We start from the raw sequence: 27,594 nt of genomic DNA, 5'->3' as shown, positions 1-27,594 counted from the left end.
CAGAGTGAAAAATGTCTATTTAAAGATGAGTGGAAATACCACAGTACATAATGTTTTCATGTCAAAATAATTACATTATTATATTCTGAGTTAAATAATATAAGATAGGAAAACATTCTGATATGCATTTAACAGTTGTAATCCTGGCAGGATCGAATCAGCTTTTTCTAAACTCATTTCTGTTACATAAAAACAAAGAGCTCCCTAACCTGACCACACGCCTCTCTCATCCATCTAAGCCCCCTCACAGAAGAGGGACAAGCCAAGACATAAGAACATCATGCTAAGTTTTTTTTTTTTCAAGGCTGAGCCACATTTTGGCCTGTCATGGAAGACTCATTTGTTCTCAAAAGAATGCCAGTGGACGTACACTAGCCTGAAAGATGAAATTTGGTGGTTGGATTATTGTGAAGAGATGATCACTGAAATGGATGGAGAGATGACAAAAATGTAGTACTGCTTTATGAATGCAAGTTGTTTTTTTTATTTAATAAACCAAATTGAAGCTGCATTTAGACACTTCTCTGTCTTGAGCTATGTTTTTATATGTATATGATGGACCATTTTTGTGTCCCCTATGGAATCAACCAAGTATTTTCTATTATGCCATTCACTACACAACCTTCTAGTCCTTAATAAAGAGAAGAATTTATCTCCATCTATTTCTTATGGAACAGAGCGTAACTGTATTTTCTTGATCTATTTGATATAAATCCTTTGTTTGTTAAAGGATACAGAAAGATACTTAAAAACAAATGTCTCCCATGCAGTACCACCACTTCAGTAAATATAGTAATTAAAATAATTTCATTTGCAGTATTAATTTAAATACTGTCGTCGTCCCCCCTGTCTCCCCCCCCCCCCCCCAATTTTCACAACCTGTCTTCACGAATAATGATGCTGTTTCTTCTAAAGGTCAATATATTTCAAACCGCTTTGGAGACAAATTCTTAGGGCTCATATGCCTAGCAGGTATGGGTTGAGGTAAGTACATTTAACATCAAAAAGATAAGAGATTCCTATCACCCGTGGAGTCAGGCCAAATCTGGGAGCTTAAAATAGCTTTTGGCAAGTACACAGTAGAACAGTTGCCTTATGTAATAAACACAGAAAAATTAGGCACTAATACATGTGCAACACAGCATTAAGTCTTGAAGCACTCCACAGAAATGTCAATATTCCAGTAACCCATTTACTTCATATTTCTATTTCACCATTTCCCTTCTGAAATTACACAGAGATTACAATTTTCTTCCTTTATATTAGTATCACAAATTGTGATTGTTTACTTTTTTACAGCATCCCTTTCACATGAACACTGTTTTCTGTTCCTCAAAGTATCTTCTCCTTGGTAGCTTGCTTTAACACTGTCACATAATAAATGCATGCTTGTTGTCACAATGAGTGCAAGAGAAAGCTTTGTATTTCTGATGTCATTTTGATACATCATGATTTTACAGAATTAAATCACTAAATCTAACACTTCACAATACTATCAAAGGTATCACATGACTTATTTAATACACAGCAAACAGAGTTTCTATCTGCCCAGTTTTAGTAAAATATCAGGGCAACAGAGCCATAAATTGTCCTGAATATTAATTTTCTCTAACCTGCAGTAAACCATTTTTGGTTTCATACTGCACAGTTTAGACAAATCTATAACCAAGTATGTGCGACAATAAGTAATGAATCAGCACACAGACATGACTGTAGATTGATACAGGAAAACACACTTTAAAAAGCCATTTTAGTCAATAAAATAAATATTTGGCCTATGAGAAACCAGCTCCAGTCCCCCTATCTTTTGTGGAGTCAAGGATTCATTCCATGTATATATGGCTGTAAGCAATGCTTTTACAAACGTATTTATAGCTGACATCAGATACCCGAACCAGATACCCTTGATCAAAATACAAGTAATAAACCTACAAAGGTGTTAACTGGAACAGTGCAACTTTATGTAAGTTCAGCTAGAGAATATTTAAATTGAAAGATGTTAAGGTATCAATGACAAAAATTAAGAGGCTCCAAATGCGCAGGCAATACAGTCAAGGTTTCCAACCTAATTTTAAGGGAAATCATAATTAAAGACCTGAAAGTCCTCTCATAACCTTCTTAAGCTGGACTGGCCATGAAGAAAGGGAAAAAGAGAACTGGTATTATGTACAACACTGTACACCATCTTCAGTAGGTCACTGGTCTTTTAAATAATCTCTAGCGAACAAATAAGATTTCAGAAAGTTTTTAGTAGATAATTACACTTCCTGATTTTGTAATTAGTGGAACTACATGTAATTACATAATAATTATGACGGTAATTACGTAATTAAGATGTATAATTATGTAGTAAAAAACATTATGGAAATAAAAGCCATCAACTGTATAAGCACAATACATTTTTAAAAATAAATTCTGTATCATCTGTTTAAAGCTACCATTTTCCTCAAAATATCAAAGTGATTATGAGCCATCACTGGCAAGTTCTAAAATATATTTCTTATGTGATTTAAAAATCATACAGATAATTGTATCTTTTAAAAAATCTCTTAAAAGCCTTAGCTTTACATTATCCTTCTGATGTCTAGGCACGTATATACTGAATGGATTATACAGAGTTAAACTGTTTATCTATTTCCAATTTCTACTAAAATAATAATAAAAAAATTAGCATCAATGTCAGAATTGTGGTAGCTAGCTAAAAGACAGGATTTTGGTTTGTTGTTTTTTTTTTTGCGTACACTGCCAGATCCATTAAACTTAAAGGTCTTCTAAAAGGGAAAACATGCTAGTCTTGCACTTTCCACTAGAAAAAAGAGCTTACTGCTGTGAGAAGCAGTGATCATTAGAAGACACCTTGTCACTTCTGACTTCCACTTAACAACAACAAAACTGCCCCCATCAAAAAACAAACACAAACTTTATTAATTGATATGAAACCAGAAATACAATGTGTCTGTATGAAAAATGTCAGAGTTGCAGATAAAAAAGAAATAGTGAAGAAAAAAGACCTCTAAAAGTATTTTTTGTTAGAGAAACTCACTAAAGAACTGATAAAGAAGGTAGAAGACATTATACAGACTACACTATTGAATGGGTTGTAATAAGTTGGCATGTATCTATACATTTAAGTAGCAAAAAAAGTCCTGAAACGCAAATGAGAAGATATGCTTCACTGAAAAACAGGTGTGAAAAGAGAGTAGCAACATACTCAGACTTTACAAGGGTTTTAGGAGGATAAATAAAAGAGGGATATGACAGAACCACAGATTACCACAGGATAAGATAAAAAGGTAATTAACCATGGTAAAGCCTTAGGTTGCATATTTGTACATTAGGATGCCTTTCAGTTACTTGTCTGTGTTCCTCTGCTTTGACTGGAGAAACAGTATTAGTAGTTCAGCACTGCACTACAAAAATTCTGCTGCACATTGGTAGAATTCAAGTTACCTACAAGAAAGCTGCAGAGGGACTTTATACAAGGGCATGTAGTGACAGGACAAGGGGGAATGGCTTTACGCTGAAAGAGGGTAGAGTTAGATTAGAAATTAGGAAACAATTCTTCACTGTGAGGGTGGTAAGACACTAGAGCGAGCAGGTTGTCCAGAGAAACTGTGGCTGTCCCATCCCTGGCAGTGTTCAAGGACAGGTTGGATGGGGCTTTGGGCAAACTGGTCTAGTGGAAGGTGTCCCTGCCCACGGCAAGGGGCTTGGAATTTTATGATGTTTAAGGTCCCTTCCAACCCAAACCATTCTATGATTCATCCCACCTGCAACATTACAATATGCAATAGAAAAATCTTCATTAATAAAAATCATTTTATTAGCTGTACAATCCACAGTAAATGCATTGCTGTCAAGCCACAGATTTTCCACATTGTAGACGTAACAGTTTTAACTCATTTTTCCATTTATTTCATTCACAAGCTGAAGAAATAACAATATGTAACTTCGAGAGGTGTCACACTCCGTAAGCCTGCCCAGAGAAAGGGTTATAGAAATGTACAGTGCAATGGGATTTATTTAGATTTTGTAGGTTTAACTAAAAGACCACATGAGCAGAAATAAAATGGAGAAAAAAATTACACTTCTAATGTTAAAAATATCCAACTGGCAATAAAAGAAGTTGCGATCATTATTGGAGGATAACCTAAGATTTAAAGATCAGCTGTTTATGCATTACTTCAAAAGGGCCAACAAACCTAAAGTAAACACTTTTCAATAATTTTTGCTTTCAAAAAAGTTAGTAAGATTTAAAAATACTCAAGAAACGGTGACTAATTAAAAAAAAGTAAAAATGTTCAGAAATCTTCCTCTTCAAAACAACACGTTAAGGAAAAATGAACAAGTGCTTTTGAATATATGCTCTAAGATTAAATTCTTGGAAATTATTATTTTACAATCTCTTCAAAACAACATGATTGGAAGACAAAGTACTTGACAGCAAATGCGCAGAAGAGCATTTGTTTGCTTGGATGTAAAGATCACTATAGTGAGCTGAAGTCAGCTCAGTGATAATGGCTGGAGATGTGACAAACAGAAATGCTTTGTTTATTGACCTGTACTCTCTGGAAAGAGATATGCTGAGTTTCATCTGTTGCCATCTTAAAAATAAATGCACATACACATATGCACATAGGTTATTCATATGATTTCTCCTTATCTTCCTCTGAAAAATGCATGTAGATAACTAGATCCCTTTATTTACTGCAACAAGTTGTAGCCTGTATATGATAAAAAAGTGGCAAATTGTTCTGATGCCAGAAGTCTCCACTTCATTACATTAGTTTCACATTCAATACAATCCTTCCAGCTCCATCTCACACCTGTACTCCTCCCGTTATCTGACTGACCCTCCACACTGATCTCAGCCTAGGGATATCTCCTTGCTCAGGCCCATCCTTTCAACCCTAATTGCAGTTTGTGTGTCTCCTTCAGTCTCACCACCATCAGGAACACATACATTAAACCACACTGACAAGCAGCCCTGCCAACCTCCCGATTATACCTTCTTTCAGAGAGTTACGAAAAAATTTCTGTTGAAAAAACCCCAAACCAACAACAAAATCACTCCAACCTGCTACTTGGCACACCAAGTTATGACCATACTGGGGAAAAACATCCAGCACTGAAATGATGGGATTCACACAAATATTCAGAGCTGAATTTTATTTTTTTATGTTTAGATCTAACAGCCTAGAAAAGTTTAGTTTTTCCCAACATAATTTTGCACTTTAATAATCCATAGAGTAAACTAGGAACTTCTGGTGCTTGCATGGAAGAGTGGCTGTGCCATAAACAACCTCAGTGATATTATTAATGCTTTCAGAATAATGCTGCAGTCATTGTGAATAAAAAGACTATAGCACCCTTGTCTTCTACTTGATGCCAGCAGGAAGAACTGAACTGGCATCTACTACTGGCATCTCTCTGTAGAGACATCTATGTGAGGCAGAGCAGTTGTATTGACTTTATGTGGGGTCCATCTCTCTTCTTTTTTAAAGACGTAACTCTCCACTCCTGCTACTCCTTAATGTTCACCTAAGCAGTAATGTCTAAATAAAACCAAAACCTAGCTCTGAAAAAACAAGTGTAAGAAAGTGCTGAAAATGTTTTGAGTAAGTTGCTAGTCACAATGGAGCCTTTTTTCCTTTCCTGGTTTAAAAAACAGTTCAAACCAAACAGCTCTTACGGTGTTATTCATATCTGTAAATTAGGGGGTGTGGCACAGGGATACTGAAACTTAAACTGTTTTCTGACCCAATACTAACTGTGCAACAGTTTCTAATTTAGAAAGGCAGCAAAGGAATTTCAGAATTTCACTTTGCGTAGTATGACGACTAAGAACTTTACACTGTATCACAATGTTAACATATTAAACCATATCATCATAACAGACCTTAAACTTCCAGATGAATGGAAACATCTATTTGAAGGATAAATGCTACTATTAGTAATAGCATTAAAGACCTGTAACTATATAATCCAGGTATTTCCGGATGGTACAATTGACAATTAATTTCTGCAGTCACTGAAACAAGAAAACATCATGTAGACCAATCAGCTTATTTTTGATTCTTACAGGGAAAAGAGTGACCAACAACAATATGTAATGATTACAGCAGATCACAAATGAAAAATGAGTGAACGATGCTGTTGCAAATGCTGTAAACACCATACTGGTATAAATAACCAGAAGGACAGTCTGCAAAACATGTTAATCCTTCTCCTGTATTCCACAGCAGCAGACCTGACTTACTGGAGGTTTATACACAAACAAACAAGACAAAGGGAAAAAAAACAAACCATCAAAGAACTCCCCCACAAACATGCAGAGAAGTGGAAAATAATTCAGGTTAGTTGTTGAAAGAGCCTTAGAAGATAGCACACAGGTTTTAAATATGGAAAACTCTCTGAGAGAATAGTCTATCACCCACTGTGCACAGAATAAGCTTCAGAAAGCAAAATTCATCTTAAGATACAAGGAGCAGCTCTCTACAGCAGATACAGTGAAGCACCAGAAAAAATCGGCTGTAAAACTTGACAAGTTTGTAGAACCTGCACCACCAGAGGATTTTTAAATTTAGCCTATCTTTAAGACACAGGCTATGGTATTGATCCTCTTGCAGGAAAAGGGAGAAGCTTGGATGTCTTTTGGAACTCCCACTGATTTCATAATTATTATTTCAATGAATAGTATGGACCTTCAATATAAACAATTGAACAAACAAAACCTGTTTCATAATTAAAGTTCTGTATTTTGAAGAGGCAAGTACAGAAAATACAAATGAATTAGTAGCAAAATCTCAAGGTTCTGAATGACAGAAGACATTAATTCTTTCAAGCTACGATGGAAACCACATTTATATCTTGAACCTCTAGCCATTGAAAATTCTTTCTGTTTACAGAAGAGCACTCCAAGATGAATAACACCTAAAGCTGCTGTTAAGAATAAACAGAATATACAAGAAAGAAGAACTAGCCTTTAAAAATACAGGAAAAATGGCAATAAAAGGTAGATTTGACAAAAGTCTATGCAATTTAGGCTCAGAACATCCCAAAACAAAGCAAAAATCCTCCCCAAACCAAAATCAAAACAACAGTGAATAAGTGTTCTAGTCACATAAAAAGTAAAGGGAAGACTGAAAATACCAAAGACGTACAACACATACATTAAAACTTGCCACCATTTTTTATAAAAGCAAGGATGCTGATCACAGGTCACAGACAGAATGGCTTGTGAACGATGGCATGGAAATAATCTTTTTCTTGGCTTTCAAGGGAAAATAAACACTCACTTCACATTATGAGGGGGATTTGATTAAATTTCCTTTTCAGAAATAAAACAAAATTAGCATATAAAAATTATTTCAGTCCTACAGAGTTTTACATCAAGTGTATCAAATCAAGAATATGCATTACTAGAAAATAAAACACTGGCATCTATAAAATAAAAAGGTGACCAAAATAGCAATAGGCAATTATTCTCAAGTTCTGGTTGTGTTTTAGAGCAATACAAAGATGTCTTCCTCCCAGAAGATATCTAAAAAATGGGACAGAACTGTACCTAGGTTTACCTCACCTAGTTAGTCTCTTTGAAGAGAACTGAATTTAAATGGTAAACTAACAGATCTAATTTGTCTTGCCTTAATTCCTTAACACCTGCTGTGGCACCAAGACTGAAATCATTGGCTGGCTGAAGAATATACAAAAACTTTCAAATAGCTAAGAAAAAAAAAAATACACCATGATGAAAGGTAAACTGTCCAAGAGAACAGAAGTTCCTAGGAGAGTTCTTTGAATTCCTTGACAATTACTCTGGAAACCAATTTTATTGAACTTTCTCCAGTTAGCGATGAGGGTCCAACAAATATTTTTCGATTAAGGCAGAAGGTGTGAAATTATGTGAATGCAGAAGCCACCATACTACTTTTTTTAGAGATACTAACCTTGAATAACAAAATTCTAAATGAGATTAAGCAGGCCAAAATGACTGAAACCAGGAAAATCAAAGTAAACCAAAATGCCATGAACTTGAGATACGAACTCATGATTCTGAAATGATGGGAGAAAAAAAGCAAACCCAAATCCCTCAAGTCTCAGGATTTCTCTAATTACTTAACTACAAGTTAATAATATGAACAGCTATGAACAGGGCACAGGTGACTCCAGAAAACATCAGCAGAGGTACTTCCAGCAAACATACAGATCCAGTGTACAAGATGCTGGATAGATACCAGCTAAAATACCAAGTATTTGCAGTTTCTCATCCTGAAAGATTAATTCAACCTAGAAAATATAGCATACAGAAATGCTAAGAGTAAGGATCATGCATCAAAGACCAATTCTTCCTAAAGAAAGCCAAGAGTTTCTCTGTCTTAGTTTAAAACAAAATAGAGATGTTACCACTGTTCCCAAAAGCATAATAGAGAATATCAAGGAAGGGAAACAAACAAACATTTAAGGAATGGACATTAACCAGCCACAAACAAGTCAGAATGGAAAAATTCTGGTGAATTTTCAGTCATCACAGATCAAGGGTCTGAAACAGATTTTGAACAGCAGGGAAAAAGGAAGAACCACACACAGGTTTCAAAATTAAGTGCCATAAACTTTCAATCCTTTAAGATGATGTGGTCTGCAGTAGCAGGGGATTGGATGTGATCATCCATGAAGTCCCTTGTACTCTTATGTTCTTGCATTAGGCAAGAGATCTACACATGAAGTAATTTGGTTTCAGCTTGCAGTAGCATCCACCACCAGCACATTTCTAAAACTGTATTAACCTGGAGGTCTAATTGTATCAGACTGGAGATCACACTGGTTATACAGTGTGACCTTATTTGGAGGTACAAAGACATTCTGAAATGCAAGCATCAGAATGAATTCACTATCTTAGAGGCATTAGGAAAGGAAATGAGAACCCCAAAAGGAAGCACAATAGGCCCAAAACAGACTGTTCATTCATTTGAGCATTTTTTTAGCTACAATGTTACACTACTTTGATTTGGACAATATTTAGAAAGACTGAATTTTGTTTAGTCTCTTTCCATCACGCAGGAACCTATCTTGTGACGCAAGGCAGGAGTAGGGAAGACAGCCACAGCAGAGCAGCTATTAAAGTAGTGGTAGTAGTCTCCAGCTGCAGCACGTTTTCTTTACAGACACCACCAGCACTGCACGGAGGGTGCAGTGGAAGTGCTCTCTGTGGACAATGCACTTCAACAAGTAGGACCCAAACACAGCTTTATTCAGAATTCTACACATTAGCCCACCTTCAGAAATATTCTTCTGTCAGCTTGAAAATCACCTAGCTGCACAGAACCTGTGGATCCATTACAGCTTGGAAATGTTTTAGTTCAGAAATGTTATGGTAATCAAGAGAAGAAAAAAAATAATCTTCCTACATTAGCTTAATCTGTGTATTTAAGAGAACTTTGTAGACAATTAGCACTACTGCTTTTCTTGTGCTATCATTTTGTCCCTGATAAAAAGTGTCTCTTAATACTAGCAGCTGAATGTAAATTTTAATTTTGTATACATATATTTTAATTAATCTATTTACTGAAGCTGACGTGTCCTTCAAACGTCAAGCAAAGAGATTTTTCTAATGGTGTAACATGCAAGAAAAGCACTTTTTCCAAAGCGCAGTTGCTTCTAAAGAAAAAGAGAGACATACAAGATATTCTTAAAGTGGTTAACTCCAACATAACACATTCCTCTCACAGGGGATGCCTGAATTCATACTTTATTCTAGTTTGTATTTTAGATTACAGCTCCGTAGTTCAGATTTGAAGACTACAAATAGGGGGGTCTAGTTTCTGGCACGCACACTGCTATTAAGCTATGTTAATTAATTAAAATTTTAAACTTACCTTTATCATCTTCAGTAATCACTTTATCCATTGCATACTCCACATCAAAAATATATCGGTAAAAGCAGAGCTGAGTGTACAGGGCCTTTTCAGAATACTGCAATGTAAAAAGATAGCAATTAAAAACCCAACTCAAAAATGCGCCTGCTGCACCCATTTCAAAGTCCACTATCAAAAGGTGAATCTTCTTAGTTCCTATTTTTTATCCTGTTTATTTGTTCTATTCATGTCAGATTTTAGAACTATGACTGTTATTATTACACCACAAAATCTCTTTACTGTATTGCTACTTCTTATCACAATTTACACCAGACTTTTTTATCTAAATCATACTAAACTTACAAGTTCTCACAGAAACATAAATTGTGTTTATCCATTCTTATAGATACACGCATCATAATGATGCTTTAGCAACAAAATGTAAGTCGTAAGAATGATGGGACAAAGGAGTAACTTCAGTGCTTTAATATACCATACAATGCAATTATCTCAAAAAAGAAGAACTAATGTATATTTTTGATGAATACAGGTGTTTGGCTGTATTTACTCCCTTCCCACACACACACACAGCTGTGGTTACATAAATTGTGAACTTGCCATTCAAATAAGAACAGGTGCATATATACCTTTAGAGCTATGCCATCACCTTGCTCTACACATCTGTGAAGGCTACTGCCTGTTTAGTAATCACACATTTAGTTAAAAAATCTGCAGGTGTGTATATGTGGAATATGATATTCAGTTAAATGCTCTGAATGTCAGGATGTCAAGCCTCTGTGCTATTCCTCTAGTTCAAAAGTACATGCCTGTATGCATTTGTGTCACTTGCCATTCCGTGCACTAGAAGATTGCTTGAATAGACACGAGATCCATCTTGCCCATACTACAACTAAACCCTTTCAAGTTAATTTTCCTGCATTTTTGTTCAGTAAAACATTCCAATTCCTGCTGTTTAAGATACCGAAGTACAAATACTGGCCAACAATGGTTTGAAGAGTTGTGCGTTATAAAAATCTTAGTTAAGAATGAGACAACCATAACAGCATCAAACATGGAAGCAGCATCAATTTGAATACATTTAGTACACGTTGGTATGTACAAATTCTTGAAGATTTTCCTGATGCACTATAAGACCAAGGAAGAATGTGGTTAGACCAACCTGAAACTGTGACTCAGTACACAAAGAACGATCCTGAGAATGCAGTGGAAGAGCAGCTGGCAAACTATTTCTGCTTACTGGAATTCTGCTTTAACTTAGCTTTTCACTCTTCCAACCAATCAAGCCAAGGTTTGTTACTAAATTCAGCTAATTTTACACTTCCACTGACATGTTATAAAGTATCTGTAACTATTAAGCGACTCATGTTGAGACATTTGACAACTATTACTACTGCTTAGTTATTTTTTATGTATTTTAACACTGTACTTTTTTCCACTTCATGTGAACCTATTTTAAAAAAAGACACAGAGGCTTATTTTACTCCTTATTAGCTATTCTATGATATGCATCATCATTATACTATTATACACCAGTTATTTTTAGTAAATCCTGATTACTGCTTCCTGAAGAAGAAAAAAGGACGACAGCGATTAAGTTATTTGTTTAGTTTTTTAGATTCAGCTGTAATTGCTGGTACACATCTCCCTGACTGCACACATGAAGCAGGTTGAATAGAACACTGAAATTACCTCCTTCATAATAGTTTGTTTTGATAATGTATTGTGTGTCGAGATGATGAGAAACAGTTGCTGTCAATTTGATTAGCCATTATATTTTTATGTTAATTGCCATTATTAGGTCCATTCTGTTTAGTGTCACCATAGAAGCCATACAATGTTAGCATAAATAACAAATTGGAGTAAATTAGGAAGATATATTTTTGCCAATTCATTTTAATTGCCCCTCAGTCCTTCCGTCGGTTAACGCAGCTGTTGACCCATAATAAGCGCTAGGTCAATATAGCTGCTTGTCAATTCAGAAATGCAAAGTGCTGTGTTGCTGGTAATGGATATACAACAACCTTTGCCAGCCAACTGAAGCAAACGAATGACAACCCACATGAAAAAAAAAAGCATCAGCTATAGAGTTTAGTGACCTGATATTAGTAGGCAGGCTAATTGAAAGTCACTGCTTAAATGGATAACGAAAATACAAAAATCAGTATGTAAAAATGTACACATTCACACACAGACACATATACACACTTTTTCTTTTTTTTACTGATAATGTGCTAGTATCACCTTCCCTTTAGCTTCCTGCCACATCCTACCCTAGTAATAGGTAGAAAACAAAAGGGTTTGAAAATTTTCATGTGAATAAGTATGAATATTATGGCATACTTATGAATCCATGGGAGAGGTACCCCAAATTTAAAAGGACTTCAGGAATTACTTTTTATCACCACTGCTTTTATTTCCTTATTTTCCGATAACCTGTAGGTTTAAAAGTGGGAAGAAAGTCCAATTTCTAAAATCAAATCCCAAGTAGTATTTTATGTTTAATGGTGATTTCTTTTGTGTAAAGAAAACCTGACACCCCCAACATTATGGCAAGAACTTGGACTAAATTTGTATTATCATTTATGCTTAATTTCTTCCCATGAAAGACTGAATGATGAGTACATGAAAAAAACCCTCTATTTTGAAGTTCTTATTTGTTCCATGATGTTTGATTTCTTGATTTCATTAAGAACTGACTTCAGCAGCTAAGTCTGCTTCTTTGACAGCTTCCATTCATAGCAAGAACACATTGTTCTTTCCATACAACCAAATACTGTTTTATTTGAAATTGCATTTAAAACAGCAGTGAAAAGATGAAGGAACCAAAGGTATATAGTTTGCATTCAGCACAGTTATTATTCACTCCTTTCACATAAAAATTAAGCTTCTAATATAAACATAAGAGATGTAATATTCACTGTGCTTGGCCAACAAAATATTAAAGAAATCTAAGTTGAATATGGTTGCAGAACTGAGGCCAGCTGTGCATCTCCAACCTGCCTCCCCAGGAAGAATTTTTTATGAACACTGGAAAAGCAAACTTTCATGACTAAGCACAGAAGCAGGGTACAAAATGCTCAGTTATGAAAAGCAAATAATCCTGCTCAGCTACCACACACACCAGGGAATGCTCACTGGGAAATACATTAGGAAAGGAGACTTCACAGATGCAAAGCATTTATGTTTTTGGAGTTCCTGAAGGTCAGCTGTGCCTCTACAAGTGCCCAAGTCCACTTTGTTTGCCTGCAATAATTAGCTTCCTATTTGTCTTGTCCGTACAGCTGCTGACGCTTGAACAAGTCACTGAAGGGTACCACCATCTCTTCTAGGACAAATGCCTAGAGCAAGGCCCCAGCTCACTCCACCGCTCAGGCCCAGTAAACTGTGATGCATTTTTCCACATCAGAACAAAATTTCCAGTGGGGAATGGCCTCAACTACATCAGTTCCTAGCAGTGTATGCAGTGAAAAGGGGATTTCTCCAGAAGAACCAGACACAGGTCTGCAACCCTTCTGGCAAGAACAGAGAACTGAATTTTGTTTTCTTCAGCTTGCACAAAGAGAGTGGGGAAATTGCCAGTATCAACCTTTTCTCCTCTTTCAGAAGTGTCAAAGCTCATCTCCCTGAAAGTAAGCAGACATGGGAAGATTCAACTATTGGCGACCGTCTTACTACGCTGAACACAGTGCCTGAAGAGAACTTAAGATGCACTATTTCTCACCAGCTTTTCTGTTATGGAAGGAAGGTTGGTGGCAGCTGCATTTTGGTGTTGAAATTAGAAGGCTCTCCCTCAATGCTGGTTGTTTTAGATTACACCTCAAGAAACTTCAGTTGAGATGCCTTATTTGCCTCATCCTCTTCCATCCTGTTAACAGAGTGACTGAGGGGCTTAACACACCAGCCTTTAACATCCATTTAGTAGCTAAGGGCAATATGAAGACCTAGAGAATCCAGGTAAGAAAGGTCTGAGGAAATGAAAACGCCAAATATAAACAGAAGGAAAAGCTGATGGAAATTCACATCAGCAAGGTAACAGAAGACTGAACTAGTGATTCTATTTCTGATGTTTTACTTACCTGGATATAGTGCTATTCTATTAAAAACACCTTTTCCGTCTCTTGAAAGTATACAGTTGAACAGGCCAGGAAACTAAACACCCTACTTAAGACCAATTTTCTTTGAACTGTTGTGAGTTCCTGTATTAACTGAAGTAATATGTGATGGTCAATGCTTTTTCAATGCTTTTCAGATTACTCATATTCCTCTACAGTAGGTGAAGTCTTTTATTTACTCTTTGGCATCTCCTAAATTCCTATAGCTCTCTATAGTCCCACCACTCTCATGATCCCCTAAATATTTTCTGCATTCTCTTTTTTGTTTCTGCCCTTCTGCTTTCTTCTGCACTTGACTCTCTTCCACTTCTTCAAGCCCACTCTGTGGTGGTGTTATTTTTTATTCTTTCTCATTTACTCTGTTGTGTCACCTATGGCTTTATGGAGGATGAAGTCAACAAGAAATTAAAAAAAAAAACACAAAAGCCTTCCCCTTCTAGTTTGCTAACTCTATTAGACTGCTTTACAAAGGAGATAATTTCCACAGGCTACAGAAGTTATTTGTATTACTTCAATTAATTATAATACAAAACAGTGGCACCACTTCATTAATCAGCTGCTTGAGAGAGTTACTTTTGTGAAAAGCCTTCTTGGTAATTTGATTACAAAGAACAGTGGCTCTTACTACTGTGATATGATTCAGCATGTCCATCAAACAAATCCTTTAGAACTATTTCTTAATACTTTAAAAACAGGAAAGAAAGAGGAGGAAATAGAAGTCTCTTGGCATAAAAATGTGTCTCAGAGACTCTTTCAAGGCTTAGAAGTAACAGAGCAAAGCATACAGGAAATACTTCAGTGCTTTGAGAGGCATTTCCTCCCCTCCCCCCCCTTAGAAAGACGCAGTAATTAAAACCTAATTATTATCTTCATTTTAAACAAAACCTAAAGTGAATACCAATTAATAACAACATACTAATGAGCATCTGCTGTGATGAAATTGAATATGAATGTGCTGCAAATTTCGGGTAATTTATTTTTTCGGGGAAGTGCCACTGGTCTCAATCTACTGCTGGAAGATTGTATAGACTGTACACATTTTCCATCGTGTCTCTTATGTGCAGCAATTCCTATTTCCAAAAAAAGGGCATAGCTCAGCTTTGTGCACGTTTATGTATACAAATGCCATCCACACTACAATGATTTCAAGGGAATAACCTGAAGCGTAAGACCATGTTTTACACGCCTCACATATTCTTTTGTAAAACGAAGGCAGTCACATCGCACCAGGTTCACACAACCCCTGCCCATCGCATTCTGAAGGCGGACACTCCTGCACAAAAAGAGCTCATGAAGTGTGAATTAATGTTACACTACAAACTCATAACACACATGCCCCTCACCTCATGCCAATGCTCATGTGTACTGAAGTCTGGTCTCCTTATGCATCACAAAACCTAGTTAAAACACAGTGGTTGTCTGTGTCGAATAGGCCGAAATAAACTGTGCATCTAAAATAACTACTTCATATAAAACAAAAAAGGTGAAATAAAAGTACATCTAAATTGCAGCCCTTATGCTTTAGCACACTGCACCCAATTATGTAGGGGTGAGTGTGGTTTCCTTCTTAACCCTCCACCCTCCATACCTCAATCAATATTGTTTTTTTAAGCAATTATGACTCGCAGAGTTCATTAAAGAAGTAAAATGAAACTGAAACAGGTATGGCAGATCTGGATATGATGAAATTTTCCCTAGTACTTTTGTTAACATGGACTGTATGATCAAAGAAGAGGTTCTTCCATATACATGCAGGGGTCAATGTAAAAAAACCCCAAACAAATAAAAACCCTCCAAAAGCACAGCATAAGACTCGATATTTGTGTACATTAAGTAACTGAAATGACAAGAACGGTTGCTGGTTTAAGTCCTGTTTAGCAGTCAGTGAAACCATTACAGAGGATCTAATTATGAAAACCAACTGTGGACTGCAATGCCAGCAGAATGCCAGAACAGAGAAGTGGGTGAGGAACTGTGTGAAGAACAGATGACAATATCTGCTGACAAGAAACACTGGACTGGATGAAGGGGTTGAGAGAATACCTCCAGGGTGAATTCTTGCAATAGTGCTGTTAACCATTTTCATTAAGAAACCCTGGAGAAAAAGTATCTGGCTATTAACAAGATTTAGGAGGCATAAATATGGCAAAATAGAAAGGGAAGGAAATTTAATAAGCAAAATATATTCTTATATATAAAGAAATATAACCACATATAATATAAATAAAGAAATACTAAGCCCACAACAAAGCGGCTAAATGAATTCTCTAGAACTGGGAAGTCCCAAGCTGGAATTCTTCTGCTATGAGGATTCCTAAAATGATGCCTCAAGGCACATGGCATGGACACAAGGTGATCAGCAAGTGTCAGCAGACTGGGCATGACTCAACCTATAGAGGTCTGGAGGAATGGAGGGATGAAGCTGTTGAACCACTAATGGTGGTGGATCACCCCTACTTAAAGCTGGCAGCGTAGGCAGACATGAAATAAACCTCGTTCTTCCTTAGAGGTATGTTGTTTTTCAAACAGAAAAGCTGAGTGTCATCTTTGCTTAACATCAGTCTCTCATTTCAATACATATGCAGTCCTCTCCCCTATTCCTGGTCTTAGGTGTGCTCTACTGCTCATCTGAACATGTGGCAAACCAAATTCAACTTGCTAATCCAGCAAAAACACTCACCTCTTTTCTAATATGGCAGAAAACTAACCCTTTAAATCTAATTACCTCCCTCTGTGGTCAACAGCTGAACAAGGCAAAGCGGCAAACTGCATGGTAGCTGATGTGAATACACCAGACTAGCTACTGCTAGCAAGGGAATACAGTATGTAACCCTGCTTTTAGTTTGGGGTTCAAGCTCTGCCTTGCACCCAGTACTTAAGCAAAGAAGTGGTGAATGCTCCATCCCTGGAAGTGTTTAAGGCCAGGTTAGACAGAGCCTTGGACAACATGTCTACTGTGAGGCATCCCTGCCCATGGCAGGGAGGTTGGAATTAGATGTTCTTATGGTCCCTTCCAACCCTAACCATTGAATGATTCTATTATTTGAGCAGCGAAATAAGACCTAGCAGTGAGAACACAAATCTTAACTGAGAAGTACTCTTTTTTTGGGTGGGGGAATCACTTTCTTCACATCCTCTCAGTGTATGTCATTGCGAAGCGTTCTTTATTCTAAAATTTTCAGCATTGAGGTGTTTATGACTAATTTTTGATATTAGTAATATTTAATATAGTTATACAAGGGACAAGCATAGCTCAGGAGATGATATGCCTGGGCTGTTCATACTGTCATATGAATACAAAGACCTGTAATCTTAGGTTTCTGGTCAAAGGATACTTGACACTGGTACTTACAGCAACAGGAAAAAAATGTTTGGATAAAACCAAGTCTTGTATAATTTACAACTTCGCATTCTAAATCAGGTGAATGAAATATATTTTAAAATTATAATTTAATCTGTAATCTGCCTCATGGATCTGCAGAGGCTCTAGAATATTCATGTTCTCCTCTGAAAGCAGTATCACTGTATAACTGAGTAATTTGCAGGCTAACTAGTCTGGAGCCTACACTGATGTACTTCAGGACGGGTATTGTACAAAAATTCTCAAAACTATCATCTACATCAGAAAGGTTAAGACTCAAGGTTTTTCACATAAAATCAAACAAATGAGCTTTACTGGACAGCTGACCAACAACAGACATTACTCTGGAACTGGACTTACCCAGCAGCACATAGAAGCAAAACTACAAAATTGTATCTGCACAAATGCACTGAACATAACATTGGTGAAGCACCAGCATGATACCAAAATCAAGTGTATTTTAATAGCCTCCGATCAAGAATATTTGCACACTTCAAATAAATTGTAGCTTGAATTAAGCAGTGTATATATATACTCTTAAAATATATCCTCTTCTTGGTGTACAAGACAATCTAACAAAAAAAAAAAATTAATCCCTCTGTATTTACATTTTTAAGGAAAAAAAAAAAATCAAGCACTTTCAAAGTCACTCACTTATTTCTGAATTACCTGAACCTTGGCAATCTGGGGTAAGAAGTAGTTAACAGAAAAGACTTGGTAAAAGAGGATTAAAATTGAAAACCACCTCTGTAAAACAAAGCTGTCATTCTGCTCTAGAGATAAAGAACCATGGCCAAATGGTTCCCCAGGAATTTTAAGTGTTACAGAACAAGCTAGTACAGCTCCAGACCTTTGCCTCATTCTAGAGAACTGATGGATCTACTCCCCGAGTGAAAAGCACGCATGGCAGTCAACTATAAGTCATCTTCTTACTTGAAACAGAAAAAATAAGCACAAGCATAGGATCTCTCATCACTGAACAGAACTCTTTCACCTTTTAGGCAATTTCATGTACTTCCATAAAAATTTCTAAAATTATGATGTTCTTTGTAACAAACAGAAACTCTAAATATCCAGGAAACACTTTACAAAAGGTGTGTTACTACAAAAAAATATGTTCCTACCATTGAAAGAATAAGTTAGGATCCTACAGCTGAAATCTGCATACAGAATCCATACTCTCATTCATGGAGAACTGTTCCTCAGGAAGAATTCATACCCTGTTTCTCAGGACCCAAATTTTTCTCATCTGGAAACCAAGTAAACCAAATGGAGCTCAACCATGAAGAATATATGAAGCCACCTTACTAAGAGTAAATTCTGCTTGCAGGGAAAGAATCTGTGTAAGGTAGCTCCTAGACTAGAACCACAAATCAACCATCTATCAGCTGCAGTCCTTTTTCATGACAAAGAGAGAGAGGCCATTACTAGAGGCCTGAGGCTACTAGAGGTATCATAGAGAACTCTGTAGGCTGCCTTTTTACCATTTCATGCACTCTTCTGACATGTTCAGCAATGCTTGTGTATTACCAAGGATGACCAAAAGGTTACTCCTCATTTGATGAGGCACATTTTGAGTCTTCTGCCTGCTTGTGAAGACAGATGTGATGTTCAGATGCAGGGTGCTACATATAACATGAATAATATATATAAAAGAATACATATATATTACATAAATATAATATATATATTATATATAATGGAAAAAGTTGACAGAACAAGTCCCGTTCTCCCAGTGAAGACTGTAGTAGAAGGTAACATGCTTCAATTTGGAAGTAAGATATTTCCAATTACATAAATGATTTTAATCTAGCTCTGTATTTGCAACCTTGATTTTTATTTACTTTAGAAATGAAATTTTTCTCACTGATTGATATACTTTACACAAACATTTGGCACTTGTCAGCTATCCAGAAGCATGCACTATAAAAGTGCAATCTGTGTAAGCAACTTGGCTTATACATATTTATTTAAATTATAATTTGTTAAGAAAAGGGTAACATTGCTTTCTTTTCTGCAAAATAATTTACTAATATTTGTGAAAGCTTTTTTTAACTGAATCTTGATTATCATTCAGCAAGCACAAGTACAGCATTTAAAAACTGGTTTATTAGTAAATAAACAACACTATAAATAAGCTCGACACAGAAGCAAGAAAGCTTATCTAAATATATTTTAGATGTAAAAGCGTGCATGTGAAAACAAAAAAAAAGAAGTATCACAGAGAGGGAACTAAACATGCTGCTTTGGATTACCATATTCCTGTTTCTCAAGACTTCAGGACTCATTCCCTCAATTCTAGGTTCTAGCAAGAGAGTAAGAAGTTTAAAAAGCTAGGTTTTCACCTTCAACTCCCAGTTTCTCAATTTTTAATAAATTATTGTTTGACCTCAAGCAGTTAAATAATGTGTAGCAAGGAGATATCTGCTGCAGAGGACACTATTTTGTGTAAAGCAAATCTGGCATTTCACTGAATTCTAAAGACTTGGAATCAATGTTCCTTCTTGTTGATCTTGATTTTTTTTTTTCAATTAAGACATAAAGAAAACTAGGCTGAGATTGAAAATGCTTCAGCATCGTGCTCCCTGAAACACTTTACTATTTTAAAAGATCAGACTTGTTAGATTGACTGAAGCCCCCATTGCTATGGTACCAATAATAGAAACAAACAAGTCCTGAAGCTTCTCAGACTATGCAAGATTAATGCTTCAGCTGGAAAAACATACAGACCTTCAATGCAGTTTACTTAATCCACTTTACTTACTCTGGAACCAGGATGTACACAGGCGACTCCTGTGTTAAAATAAGATCTTTCTTCTCCTGCTTTGGTTAGATAAACTAACCAAACGAGTTACAATAGCACCTATGTACCTGTAGCAGAGTAGATGATCAGCTTTATCAATGCAAGTCCTCATCTCACGTCTCTAAGCAGCTCTCTCAGACTTCAGTAGAATGTCTCTCTACTAAATGCTAAAGAAAAGTCATGTTATGCAGATGATGAAACAAAGGAGAGCATTTTTTCTGTGGGTGACACCAAAATGGTAAGATCAGTTGTGAACAAAGGCAGACCCCAGCGACTTATAAGGCAACTTCAGCTACTACCCTGGGTTGAAATCAATCGCACTTCAGGTACCAGACACAACTACAGTAACTCATTATGCTGCCATCTGCTCCTTCCACAAACAGTCAATATTACACAGGATTTATCCCCATATGCTTTCCTTTCTGGGCAAAACATAGGTTATTTTAGATTTCTTTCTCCATAACTCAGAATGGATTCTTGAGCACCGGAAGTGGCACTGTCAGTGTGTACACTGATTTTGATGCATTTTATTTTTTAATGCCATCTTCTCTATATATACCTCTAGCATTGTTTACCAGTCTAACAGCATTCTGTGACACGGGTTTCATCAGATGATGCATGTTTAAAATTGTTACTGAATGTTACTGATGTCAATTTTGGAGATCACTTTGGAAAAACCGCAGAGATTCTGTCCTGCATTCTTCAAATGGCAAGTCCAAATAGGAAGAGAGAAAAGCACCAACCCTGAGATTATCCACAAAGAAAAGGAATTAATCCACTTAAGAACAGGCAAAGATTAAAAACTTCAGGTTTTGATTTTGTCAGCTGTTCTGATGAGTGAGGTCAATAGTGTGTATGTACATTCCAGGAGAAAAAGTGTGGGTCAAATACCACCCCCCCATGAATTTTCATTCAAAAGGTGCTAAATAAGGTCAGAAAAAAGTATACAAAAGCTTGAAGGATTATTATGAAGATTCTCAAAATCTTCAATAATTGTTCAAACAAGTTGTATCTGAGATACTGAAGCAACTTAGTAACACATGAAAAAGTAAATACACCAATTAAAAAATGATCCTCTGATAACATGATGTGAATTATTTAAAAAACCTATTCATTTTCACAGGACACCCCAAAACATGCAACTAAACTGTAATGAATTTAATAGTTGTGACACAGACAGCTCTATAGCTCATTAATAACTGTAATCTATATAGTCCTTTTATTGTCATAGTTTATTGTTTCTAGTATGGACGTCAGGGACTATGTGTTATCTTCCACAGACGGTTCCCATGTAACAGTTAAAAAAAAAAAGAAAACCAGAAATGCCCATCACCATGATTTACTGTAACTAGACCCTCATAATATCAGCAGTTGAGCTTTCTACATGTAATTCATTAATGTTAATGATTCTGCGTGTAATCATCACAGCTCTGGAAATGATCAACTGGCAACTTGACATGGGGTGAGGATAGAGCACAAGAATGAAGCTGCCGTTTTTCCATTTCGCTGCTTATTATTTGAATGGTGTCTCCTTGTTTCTCACAAGTGCAAGAAGTCCAAGCTGATTATTATTAACTGGGTTATTGTCACAAAAATTAAACTATGAAGTTACTATTAAAATTCTTCCTGCGCAGTCAGTTATCCTAACCTCAGATATTTAGATGAAGACCCAAGAGATAAATGAAAAAAAAAAAATGAATAGATACTTCCAAGCAAAGCATCCCCACTAAATGAAAACTGTCAGCAAACTATTAAAAAAACCCCAACATTGTATTTTTAAGCATACAGACTACCTTGAACAATCATCTTCAATGAATTAAATCTTAATGTTTCCACACTGAAAGAGACTGGTAACAATAACTGACTTATGTAATGGGAAACCCTCTCAAAGTGGTTATTTTTACATGTAGCTGGAAGAAATACTGGTTTAAATAAAAATAACAGGTTTCTTGCTGCTGGAAAAAAGCAAAAGGTTTGAACCACAGTAGCAATCTATGCAATAATTAGCTATGATTCAAAGAGCTCCTGCTACAAAGTAAGCAAAATGGTAAAATTTTTCATCACAGAGAGTATACTCTGGCAAGTTGTGGCTCTGACTGAGATGGGAGAAACCCTGGACACCAGGACCTCTGCTGAAACCAAAATGTGAACTGGTACACACATGGCAAAAGTGATCTTTTCATTGTTCCATTCTCTAGCTGAAAAGGAGCTGTTGGTATTTAAGCATTAGAGAAGGACAAAGAAGAACTGTTTTCCACCCGTTTCTGCAGACATTAGGTGAATGTCTAGGGCTTCTGGTAACTTCAGCTCCACTTCTGTAAAGTTAGGGTATCTGCAAACAGTGTTGTGTGTTATAAAAGTACTAAAGCAGTGAGGCACTAAATATTCTAGCATCACCTATTCAAGAGAAAAATCTCAGGGGCTAGAACTGAGTGTGCTTTTTTTGGCCTTGGATGTACAGCTCTATCTGGGCACAACTATCTGGTTGTATTAGGAGTTTTGAATGCTCACATTCAACAAGTGAAGAAATTGTAAATTTATCCTTTCAAACCTTACAACAAACTCTTAAAAATAATACAGACAGACAAACTGCATACTGCTTCTTTGCCCTGTCCCCAAAACACTAAAACAGGTCAGGTTATTTCTGTAAAAATTAAGTATATTATTAAAAAATTATTTTACCAAATACAATGGAAAAGACAGAAAGTAATCTGTAAGGTTCCAAACAGGCAAAGCAACAGGTCTCACAGATAGAAGTCTGTAGGAAGCTCAGAAGCACTGTCTAAGTGACGGCAAGCATCACAAGAAAACCATGTATCTACTTTGCCTCATTTCTAAGTAAAATCTGGAGGGTAAGCTGGAAGAGAAATGTGGTACAGTTATTAATAGTATGAGTACCTTCAAGTACAAGGGATATTTTGTCTCCAGGACAGAAGAAAAGCAGCTGGTTGTGACAGGAAGAAATGTGGAAAACCTTTCTTAACAGTGATCTGCTGGTAAGAGCAACATTTTGTTCCTTTCAGTTTGAATAAACTCACTTTTAAAAGAATGTTCTCACTTTCGTCTCAGAGTAGTAGTCTAACAATTTATATCTGGTAGCTTTTCATTAGAAAGATATTTAACTTCTCTGATGATAGCATGAAAATTTTCCTGAGAAGTTCAATGTCATCTGGTATGAAACTGGATTAGATGCTTCAAAGACTGGATTTAGTGCCTCCAAAGGAAGTTAAAATGCTTATCAATTAATACAACATTTACTGTTATGAACTAGAGATGCCTAAACGTACAACGATACAGGACAAACCTTCTTATAATGCACAAATAATCCTGCAAGTTAAGAATTAAGAAGCCTTACCAGAAATATCTCCCACATTTCTAGTGAGCAGGCAGAATATATGGATACTGCAGTTTAAAGCTACAAACATTCAAGCTATGCACTCATGCATGTTTTCAAAGGTGGGAATACATTTAGCAGACAAATTAAGAAAAAAAAGTATGGCCTCCAAGTGCAGAAAAGCAAGGAACTTCCTCTCAAGACTTCCTCCCCTCTTCTGTATGCCAGAAAACAGCAGGAAAGGAGGAAACAGAATTTCTGTCATGGGACAGACAATTCAGACACTTTTCAGCAAGAACTAGTGACATCTGAACTTGAATTTTAGCTAGATGATCCTGATCATGGTGCAATGCTTGTAAATACACTTGATCAAACTGGAGAAGCCAGATAAAACTGTAGTACTCTCAAAAATAACTAGTTTCCATTCCAAGAGGTGAACTTCACCAGATACAACATTCATAATAGAAGGATATGCTGTCTACTGAATTTCTAGTCAAAATGAAAAACTGTAGACTTTGTCCTACATTGCCAGAATTGGCATTAGAATAAGTATTACCACCATTTACCTACACACCCATAAAAAAGTAGCCCAATCAGAACAGAATGCATATTATTTTTTCTAGTAACTTCAGAAAATAATTGCAAATACTCACTTCTCATCCTCCTATAAATAACTTTATTGTGCCTACAACCTCCGCTAAGTGAATTTCATCCTCTTCTTGAGGAACCACATTATTTTTCAGACATCAAATAGACCCATCTTGAAACTGCATAATGATGTCTCTGCATCAAGCCTTTTCTTGAATACACAATTTTAGATACCACCCAAATCTATCTTATAAAGTATAAAAGTAAAGAAGCTAGGTTCCAGTGACCAAAAAACAAAGCAACTAAGCAGACTGCTTGTCATGATACATAGCTTAGAGATATTTGGAACAGATCCAACAAAACCAAACCATTAGTAGGCAAGATGCTTGCTCTTCTTGGAGCAACTTCCCAATGCTTCTTAGGGGGTTGATGCTATAGCAAGGACCCACTAGTGAACTTGTGCTACTGCCATCACAGTACTCCAGTACCCTTTGAACAACAGAGGATTAAGACATACTGGTAATCAGATTTCTTAAAATCTAACAAAATATAAGCAGTTTTGGCCATTCCATCCTCAAATGCGCCTCCTACTCTTCCCCCATTAACAAATGTCCCTTGTGTAGGCTGTATAAAAAGCTCATAGGAAGCTAAACATAATAAATCAATAAATCTTACAGTGAACATAAATCATGCAGAATTGAGACATTTACTTTGTTAAGCCAGTAAGGTTGTATTTCTGGGACTTAAAAGACAGCAAAACCAAAAAAGGAACCTGAAATTCAGGACTAGGGAAAGTGCTCACACGTTCATACAAAATGTCAATCGTGTAATCTTAAGTAAGAATGCAAAAAAATTACCTTATCCTTTACAGTACCATGCATCACCCCAGTGCCCAAATTACAGTGAATAAAAAGTTGAACAAGGAAGAGGACATTCCATCCGAGTAGAAAAAGAACAGATTGCCCAGAGGAACTGATAAGAGGATTTAGCAAGAGTATATAGAAAAAGTTATAGGAAAAATGTATCTCTCAAAAGTTTCTGGCCTAGGAAAAACTGGATTGGCTTATTAGCCATCTTTCTAAGATAGACAGGATGACAAAAACACCCAATGAAAAATTCTTACTGAAAAATACAGTATCAATAATAATTGTTGTTATTCTATAATCATGTAAATTTTCCTTAAAAAATATGATTTTTAACATTGTTATTCTCAAATCTTATACAGTTTGTGTGCAGTGTTGCACAGCAAGACAATTGATTTCTATAGGTATGGCACCCCTGACACATAAACAGAAGCTGGCTTCATGCAGATGCCGTGCCCACAACACACACCAAGGTAGCTGAACATATGCCTGAATCAAAAGCTACAAGGGAATTCTGCAGAAATACTACCACTTGCCTTCTGCTTTCCACAAGGAAACTCTTTAGGATTTTTAATCTTCCTTATAAATCCAAGAGTCTTGCCAAGAAGGGTACATACATGTCAAGTTCAATATAGACAAATACAGCCAGTTGGGAAAGTTTAGCATTTCCCTCAGTCTTACATCTTTTCCAAAGATGCATTTTTCTTCATTGTCTCTTCATTACAACCTTTCATCTTTTATACACCAAATTTATATATCCCACTCAATTTTATTTTCACTCCACTGTACAACTCTGCAATGGAAATTTGTTGAAAGGATGTCATCTTTGATACGTTTCTTCAGGAGGCTTCAAGATTATATTATCTACATTAGGTTATCAATAAATTTTTTTGTAAGGTGTTGCATTAGATTTCTTCAGTCAAGAACTAACAGTTCTCTTATTAAAGTTTATATAAGTACAAGGGCACACTGCAAGTTCAAAATTATTTTGGGGGGCAAAAAACTGGGGGAGGTGTGGATTAAAAAAGAAATAAAATTGTAGCCAACAATGAATAACGTTGTACATATAGTACAGCAAACCAGAGCAGCTGTCTCAAGCAGAGAATTCATTTGGAGCTTCTACATATTTCTGCAATTGGGAAGAGGAATGAGGCTGAAAGCTGACTGGAAGACATAAATTAGGTTAGATAACAACAACCTTGTGTGGCAGCAGGAAAGCAGCCAAACCTCATACTATTTGTTATCCATTCCAACACACTGTTTTGTTAGGTGAGGATTTTTAAGTAGTTTTCAGCAAAGGGAAGAACATGCTACCCTTCCCATCCTTATCATGCAGTACTCCTCTATATTGTGTGACAGCTGGAACCTCTGAGTTGTCTTAACAAAATCACCCATGCAAAAACGTAGCTAGCAGGATCAGGGCACTGATGAACAATAAAATAAAAATCTGAGAAAACAGCAATATTTTCTTATCCATGTGGAAGTACTGAAAGTATTCTTCACCATTTCTGCTACCTGGGTATTCAGAAGCACAATATTCAACACATAATGCAGATTATGAAAGCAGAGTAACCAAATGCATATACGCCTCTTCAAGCAAGAAGTTTAACTACTTCTGTCAATCCGTCCAGCTCACAAACAGCAGACTTCCATGTTCTACGTGAGCTAACCCAAGGAGCAGAAAAGCATTTTCCCTAAATATCTCATCACAAGGTATTCAGAAACCTTAAAAGAAGTTGTTGCAGGGTTCTGCAAAGTCTCAAAAAGAGTTTAAGGTTTATAAGACAGGACATTCATATTTCAGTTTTGTCCAGCACCAGGTGATTGAACAAGATAACCCTTCAGATCAAATTATGCTGAAGGTTTCACGTAGCACCATAACATTCTCAGCATAACCTGTTCAAAACCTTTTCACAAAGAAAAGGTAAGACTGAAAAAAAACTGTGTCAGGATGAAATCTGTTATCAATTATCATTTAGCTCCTAGAACACAGCTTTAACAAACACTATTACATAGCTTCCATAACTTCCCCCACTTTCTCGCACTCTAGAAGGGAATCTCATTAACTGTGCCATCAAAATATCAAGAAATCCAAAAGTGGTGAGTAAATTCCTTCACACTTCATCAGACATAGAATCATAGAATAGTTAGGGTTGGAAAGGACCTTAAGATCACCTAGTTCCAACCCCCCTGCTGTGGGCAGGGACACCTAACGCTAAATCATATCACCCAAGGCCTTGTCCAACCTGGTCTTGAACACTGCCAGGGATGGAGCATTCACAACCTCCCTGGGCAACCCATTCCAGTGCCTCACCACCCTAACAGGAAAGAATTTCCTTCTTATATCCAATCTAAACTTCCCCTGTTTAAGTTTTAACCCGTTACCCCTTGTCCTATGTGTCCAACAACAAGCTCACAGGAACTATTCTTATTAGAAGTTACCTCTTCCCTATTAGCCCATCTCTCCTTGCTCTATCATTGTCCAGGCCAATCTCGAAAGTACAGTTGGTTTCTGCAAGAGAAACCTACCAACAGCACAAAGAGATTTTACTGAGTGTTCCTCTTGCTGGACCTGTTTCTAGAAGTGAACAAGCATTACCTTTCAGATGAGATGAAGGTGACACACGGCTATTAAGGGTCCTGTGGTACATTCTGTTA

At 36.5% G+C, this 27,594-nt stretch overlaps 1 protein-coding gene across 2 annotated transcripts in view; it reads right to left on the bottom strand.

Annotated features, from left to right (window-relative positions):
- POLA1 (DNA polymerase alpha 1, catalytic subunit) overlaps positions 1 to 27,594 on the bottom strand; it is a 202,391-nt gene that overhangs the window by 30,661 nt on the left and 144,136 nt on the right. For both annotated transcript variants that reach the window (XM_057419462.1, XM_057419461.1), the window contains exon 36: positions 9,876 to 9,972. In XM_057419462.1, coding sequence (XP_057275445.1) covers positions 9,876 to 9,972 — 97 coding nt within the window. The remainder of the gene's footprint in view (positions 1 to 9,875; positions 9,973 to 27,594) is intronic.

Source organism: Pezoporus wallicus, unplaced genomic scaffold (genome assembly GCF_028554395.1).
Source record: "Pezoporus wallicus isolate ANWC-B61680 ecotype Strahan unplaced genomic scaffold, APGP_CSIRO_Pwel_v1 contig_5767, whole genome shotgun sequence".
In the NCBI taxonomy this organism is placed as follows: Eukaryota; Metazoa; Chordata; class Aves; order Psittaciformes; family Psittacidae; genus Pezoporus; species Pezoporus wallicus.
This window is presented reverse-complemented; position numbering and strand designations above follow the sequence as displayed.